This window comes from Chrysochloris asiatica, unplaced genomic scaffold (genome assembly GCF_000296735.1).
Source record: "Chrysochloris asiatica unplaced genomic scaffold, ChrAsi1.0 scaffold00137, whole genome shotgun sequence".
NCBI classification, from domain to species: domain Eukaryota; kingdom Metazoa; phylum Chordata; class Mammalia; order Afrosoricida; family Chrysochloridae; genus Chrysochloris; species Chrysochloris asiatica.
The window spans coordinates 4,225,086-4,232,802 of NW_006408655.1; the positions used below are offsets into that span (position 1 = coordinate 4,225,086).

At 38.1% G+C, this 7,717-nt stretch overlaps 1 protein-coding gene across 2 annotated transcripts in view; it reads left to right on the top strand.

Moving 5' to 3' along the window:
- The window catches only part of PLXDC2 (plexin domain containing 2), a 613,486-nt gene that overhangs the window by 473,532 nt on the left and 132,237 nt on the right, over window positions 1–7,717 (top strand). For both annotated transcript variants that reach the window (XM_006869892.1, XM_006869891.1), the window contains one exon: window positions 6,251–6,350. In XM_006869892.1, the coding sequence (XP_006869954.1) occupies window positions 6,251–6,350 (100 nt within the window). The remainder of the gene's footprint in view (window positions 1–6,250; window positions 6,351–7,717) is intronic.

Sequence of the window (7,717 nt, forward strand, 5' to 3'; positions counted from 1 at the left end):
AATACCAGTCCATTTCAGCTCACTAATGCCTAAGATACTGATGTTTATGCGTTCCATTTCATTTTTGACAGTTTCCAATTTTCCTAGATTCATACTTAGTACATACCATGTTCTGATTATAAATGGATGTTTACAGGTGTTTCTCTTCATTTTGAGTTGTGACCCATCAGCAAATGAAGGTCCTGTGGGCTTTACTCCATTCGCATCATCACAGTCAAATCTACTTTGAGGAGGCAGCTCCTCCCCAGTCTCATTTTAAGTGAATTCCATCCTGAGGGGTCATTTTCTGGCACTATATATGACAGTGTTGCTCTGTTATTCATTATGTTTTCAGAGACTAAATATTCCAAAGTAGTTTGTCAATTCTTCCTAGTCTGTCTTTGTCTGAAAATTCATCTGAAACCTGTCCACCATGGGTGACCCTGCTGGTATTTAAAATACCGGTGGTATAGCTTTCAGAATCACAGCATCTCACAAGCCACCACAGTATGACAAACTGGCAGACTAGTGGTGGATCATGTAATTAAGACCCCTGAAGTTGTATGACAGGACAGTGCTGACGAAAAACACACTTGCTACTAAGACCAAAAAGCTTTTTATCACTGTCTTCATTAAATCTGTCTCATATTTTGACAGTTGTACTTCCCAATTTACCCAGAAGTCATCTTCTTGTCACTTCTACTGCCTTTACCACTATAGGGTATATGAAGGCACCCATTTTTCACCTGGACAACTATGATATTCTCCAAAGTAGGTTCTCTGTCTCTTCTTGTCACTCTATAGCAGAGGTGTGAAACCTTTTTTTTGTCATAATTTATAACATCATTCTCAGCCCATACAACATTGCCAGTTTAAAAATTATCCTGCTATATTTGCTCAAACATGGTACAGTGGATTAATGTGCTAGACTACAAGGTCAGTTGGAATCACAAGGTCAGTGGTTGAAGCTCACCAGCTACTTCTTGGAAACCTTGTACTGGGTCTCTATGAGTTGGAACCTACTGGGTAGCACTTAACAACAACAATGTGAAGGTTGAAACTACCATTTCTTGGAAGGACTAGACCAAATGATTTCACAGGCATTATGTGATCCACCAGCCAGATGTCCCCCACCCCTGCTCTACAATATGGAACACACACCAGCTAATCCTTATCCTTTATAGGTGTAAATGGACATCATTTGACTCAAAATCCTTAAAACTTTACTCATTCCACCCAGAATAAAATCATTACCATGATTTACAAGGATTACACACTTTCCATGGCCTTGCTGATTTCACCTCCTGTGATACTCTTATTTACTCCTTATACACCAACTATACTGATAATTGTTTAATTTCATACAAACCTCACAAATAATTCAGCCAAGATATTTGCATGTTCTGGCCCCTTCCTGCTACTCCTTGTCAACTATCCACCTTGCTGGCTTTTCTACTTTTTCCACATTTCTGCTGAAAATTCATCTTATCAGAGAGACTTTCTATGGCCTCCCTCTCTAAAAGAGTCCCTCTTTCTGTGTACTCTGTTTAAGTTTTCTCCTTAGCACCGAAGTCATTCAACATATTCTCCTTTCACCTGTAATATCTGGGTTCATTCTGTAAGCTCTGTAGTAGAGTATAAGCTCTGGGAGAGCAGGAACTTGGGTTCTCTGCAGTAATTTCAATGTATGCAGCAATGCATAGAGTATATACGTATATTGGGTTTATATTTGGTGAGTGAACTTAATATGTAGTAGATGTTCTCAGAAATACTATGTGCCCATGTTATATTAGGACTCATAGATATTTATGGCAGTACTAAGGAGCTCTGGTAGTGTAGTGGTTACGAATTGGGCTGCTAATCTCAAGGTCAGCAGTTTGAAACTATAAGCTGTTCCACAGGAGAAAGATGAGGCTTTCTGCTCCCGTAAAGATTTACAGCCTCAGAAACCCTGTACAGGGTCCTTATGAGTTGGAACAGACTCAGCAGCACTTAACAACAACACTGGATGGTTTCAGACACAGTCCTCTAAAGTTATTGTGCTGTGAATATGTACATTAAGGAAGCTGACAAGTTAAAATATAGCCCTTAGTTGCCAATGAGGATTTCCACCTACCCCTGTTCTCTTTACACATGCGTAGACTTTTTAGCACAATGATTAAAGTCCTGGATTACTACCTAAAGGACAGCCATCCAAACCCACCAGCTGCTCTGTGGAAGACAGATGTGTCAGTCTGCTTTTAGAAAGATTTGCAGCCTTGGGAATCTTGTAAGGTAGCTCTACTCTCTGGTAGCATAGTGGTTATGAATCGGGCTGCTAACCTCAGGATCAGCAATTTGAAAATACCAGCTGTTCAGCAGGAGAAAAATGGGGCTTTCTGCTCCCATAAAGATTTACAGACTCGGAAACCCTGTACAGGTTCGGTATGAGTCAGAAGCCACTCCATGGCACCTAACAAAAACAACTCAACAGCAGCTCTCTGGTAGTGTAGTGGTTACAAAGGGCTGCTAACCACAGGGTCAGCAATTCGAAACTACCAGGTATTCTGCGGGAGAAAGATGAGGCTTTTGGCTCCTGTAAAATTTACAGCCTCGGAAACCCTGGGTAGGGTGACTATGATTTGGAACCAATTTCACGGTACTTAACAACAACAGCTGTGTCCCATAGGGTTTTTATAAGCTGGGATTGACTTGATGGCAATAGTCATTATTTGATTATTGTCCTTGTTGTTACTGTTTGCATTATTACTAACAATCTAATTGTAAAACTCTATTCAGTAGAATCAAGTGATTAAATCTTAAGATTAAAAAGCCCTTTAAAGGTCTTGCACAACTATCTTCTTAAAGAGTTTGCCAATTGATGATAGGATTAGTTTTATGAGAGCACTATAAACTCAAGTTCTGATTTGGATATGGGAAAGGAAGGCATGCAATAAATAACCATGGAATATTTTGGTAAATTGGTTCACTGCGTGCAGAGGAAAACTGCAGTATTGCATGTTAGAGAATGAATGAGTGGCAAATGGTACTAAAGAAACTTCCATACTTCTTCCTAAGAAGGCATCTGTTTATGGAACCTGAATTAGAATTCCCTATATTTTTTTCCATTCTTTTAACTTTTCTTGTTTAACAGCTTTACATGTAAATTACACTCGTGCTACATACAATACAAATTACATTTACAATGGCACTTCTCAAAGTACAAAACTGACTAGTAGTAAATATATATTGCCCATTGAAAACAACAAAATAAAACTGATAAGGAGGGAACAAATCACTGGTTGCTGTCAAATCAACTCCAACACATGGTGACCCCATGTATGTCAGAGTAGAGTTGTGTGTTTTTGTTGTTGTTGTTAATTGCCATTTACTTGGTTCCAAATCAGTGACCCTTTATAAGGTTTCCAAGGCTGCAAATCTTTGTGGCTATAGAAAACCTTATCTTTTCCCCCCACAAAGCAGCTTGTCTACTTTGTCTGGAACTGCCAACCTTGTGGTTAACAAGGTTGTGGTTATCAAACCAAAGTACTCCCCAGAGAGTTTTTATTGCATGGTTTTTAGGAAGTAGATCACCAGGCCTTTCTTTACATCTGAGTGGACTTGAATCTCCAAGTTTTTTGGTTAGCAGCCAACTGTATTAACCAATTGTACCAGCCAGGGTCTCTCTCTGTCTCTCTCTGTGTCTGTCTCTCTGTCTGTCTCTGTCTCTCTCTGTTTCTCTTTATATGTATGTGTGTGTGTGTGTATACACACATACATATATACACAAACACACACATACATATAAATAGATATAAATATAGATATCCACACACACATATGGTTGCTAAGTGTCATAGAGTAGGTTGCAACTCACAGCAACTCTGTGGTTTCAGAGGAACAACTAGTAGGTATGAACCAGTTACTTTGAGGTTAGCAGTCCAGTCCTTATCCTACAGTGCCACACCAGGACTCCATATACATATATTGTTGTTGTTGTTAAGTACCAGAGTAACCCTGCTCTGGGTATCCGTGGCTGTAAATCTTTACAGGAGCAGAAAGCCTCATCTTTCTCCCGAGGAACAGCTCGTAGTTTTGAACAGCTGACCTTGTGGTTAACAGCCCAATTTGTAACCATTATGCTACCAGAGCTCCTTCTTTCTCTCTGTCTCTCTTTGTCTCTCTCTCTCGATAGATAGATAGATAGATAGATAGATAGATAGATAGATAGATGTTACATATATTATGTGTATGTAACTGAATATATCAGACTTCCATTTTATAAATGAGTTTTTAGGGGCAGAAATCTTTGTTTAATTTGTTTATGTTGTACAAATATAAGAATACTTCTAAATTCTCTTAATGAGCTCAGAATACTGACATAAAATTGCCAAACATCTTTACAATGTTTATATAATGAAAATATAGTATCAGTCCTGTTTTTATGATTATCAGTGTGGCACCACTAATAACACATTCATATCCCCAATGAATCTTTTATGTGTCTATAAATATCAACTCCAAGAGTTTGTCTCATTCATAATTATCATTTGAAATTTATGATCAGCATTTTCTAATTTTTTAAACTGTGAATATTAAAAATGTCTATCATATTTAGAATTAGCCTCTACTAGTGTTGACATTTAAGGAGCTCTGGTAGTGTAGTGGTTATGAGTAGGGATGGTAACATCAAGGTCAGCAGTTCGAAACTAGCAGCTGTTCCATAGGATAAAGATGAGGCTTTTGCTCCTGTAATGATTTACAGCCTCAGAAACCCTATGCAGGGTCGATATGAGTCAGAACTGACTCCACAGCATACTACCACCACCACCAGAGTTCAAATTTAGGAAATATAATCTTTCATACACTTCATACAGAACTAAGTCATATATTTCCTTGTCAGCTTCAACCACAATGGTGAAGCCTGACATCCATTAATAATTGACAAATTTGGCAATGTATTAATCAATGATGATAGTTAAATATATATTCAACATTGTGGTGTTCTAAGATAAGCACCGGACTGTTAACCACAAGATTGACATTTCAAACCCACCAGCTACTCCTTGGAAATCCTGTACAGGGTCGCTATGAGTCAGAGCTAACTCGATGGCACTTAAGAACTGCAACATGTACACTTATTTGTTTTTCTTTAGGTTTGTACCTATAAGACTATATTAAAACAAAGGTTTTTAAATAACTTTAAAAAAACCTATCTATAATTAAGTATTTTGGAAAACAAATAGTAAGAGAAAAATTACTATTCCTGAAATTATAGCTCGGATCAGCTATATGTATGGTGTGCCTATGTAAGTAATCTGTCCATTTATTATGCAAATATACTCTCCTGATGTGGAGCTATTGGGTAAGCATTGGACTACTAACCACCAGGTCTGTGATTCAAACCCACCAGCTGCTCCTTGGAAATTCTATGTAGGGTCACTATGAGTTGAAACCAACTCAACAGCACTTGACAACAACAACATATACTGTAGTGGCTTGCACATGGCGATGATAACGGGGTATATGCCATCAGTATTTCAAATACTATTCTGGGCAGATTTCAGCAGTTTTCAAAAATCATGGTCTAGGAAAAAGGTCTGGTAATCTAGTTTAGAAAATTAGCAATGAAACCAAATGGATTACAACAGAATGTTAGCCAATGAATGCTGCTAAATTAACCCAAACAAATCAACAATTTTGAAGATAGTGTAAAACTGGACAGCATTTCATATCTGTTTCATCACAATGACTTAGAACCAACTCAACAGCATCTAAAAACAGTGACAACGTTGTTGTTGTTGTTGTTATGTGCTTTGGAGTCGGTTCCGACTCACAGCAACCCTGTACAGGGTTTCCAAGGCTGCAGATCTTTACAGGAGCAGAATGCCTCATCTTTCTCCCGCAGAACAGCTGGTAGTTTCCAACTGCTGATCGTGAGATTAGCAGCCCGATTCGTAACCACTCTGCTACCAGAAGTCCAATAATAGGTGGTGGTTTTTCAGGATTCAGCATGTGTTAAGGAGGTTTCTCTGAGAATCTGTTGTTTTCAGATTCAAGCAATCATCTGGAGAAGTAGAAACTCACTTTCAAACACTTGAACCCACCAAACAGTATTAAACTGATGATGCTTTTAGATACTCTGCCCTTACTTTATAATATTTCTTTCTCCCATCTTGTATTTCAAACCAACCACCTGATTTTATCCACTAGGCAAAGTGATCAAATCTTCTACCCATTCCCAAAATGAAATTCAAATTTAACACCTAACAATCTGCTTCTTCTTTTCCAGATTCCTGTCTTGGTCACACAGATAAGTGCCACCAATCACCCAGTGAAAGTGGGGCTGTCTGATGCATTTGTCGTTGTCCACAGGATCCAGCAAATTCCCAGTATGTAGAAGAAGGGTATTCGCAAAGTGTGAGCCTTCTGTGGGGGTAAATTTAAGGAGATTAATCTTGGGCAGTTGTAACTCTTTGAACAAAAGATACACTTTACACTAATTGCGGCTTGCTGATGATATTGTCCTGGTGTGGCTGTGAGGGTGTGTTTGTTCATATATTTCCCATATGTGGTCATTTTAAGCAAGGGTTGGTAGATAATAAAATGCATCTCAAGATTACATCATTTCTTTCCCTTTCTCAGTTCTTTTTTTTCTTTTATTTCTTGATGATGATAGATTTCAAATATCACATGCATATGCTCTTTGGCCTTGACTTGAACTAATAGTGTTTAATTATGTCATCTCTCAAATGCACCAAGTAAATGGTGTGGAAATTATTTAGATTTTTTAAAGGCAATTGAATGGTTGGAAACATTATAGGAGTTATACTAAAACTATTTTAAGAATGAAATACAGGTGTGTTAGTCTCCTGAAGGAAGAATATGTATCTTCCATGGGGCTTCTGTTTGTTAGCACAAAATTTATGGGAGGTAATATTTAAGGGACCTGTTAAATCAAGGCAGATTTTCCTGAAACTAAATTGCACTGTTTACAAAGCCAAGATATAATAATATGTTGAGGCATCCTGACAGAACTGTTAAATAAGAGACTGTGCTCTGGGAGAACCAAAGTTCATTCAGAGATTTTTAAATCAAGAATGACTTGAGTCGATTATTGTAACAGTAAAAGTAAATGCTAGTTTCAGTTCTTTTTTTTTTCATTTCTGTAGGCATTTTATTCATGGCTTGCTCAGAAGACATCTTGACCCACATTGTAGTTTTGATATATTATTTTTTAGTGAATTTGTGGTTGTTTTTAAGCGTCGTGGAGTCGTTTCTGACTATAGTGATCCTGTATAGTATTTCTGAGGAGCAGCTGGTGGGTTTGAACCCCTAACCTTATGGTTTGAAGTCCTGACCTTGAGATCAACCTGACTCATAATCCCGATGCTACTAGAGCTCCTTGTTTAGTGAATAGACCTACCAAATATATTTTTTACTATGAAGAGACCTTGTGATGCTGTGATCAAAGATTTGACTGTTAACTGAAAATATGGCATCTAGAACCCACCAGCTGCTCTGCTGGAGAAAAATGTGGTTGTCTGATGCTGCAAAGGTTACACAGCCTTCAGAACCCTATAAGCAGTTTTACTGTGCTGCTGTAGGATAAGCCCTAGACCTCAAGGTCTATTTGAACTGCAAGGTGATGCTTCAAACCCACCAGCCTCTCCTCAAAAACCCTATACAGAGTTGCTATGAGTTGGAATCAACTTGATTGCACTTCGTAATAACAAATGGACTGTTAATCACAAGATCA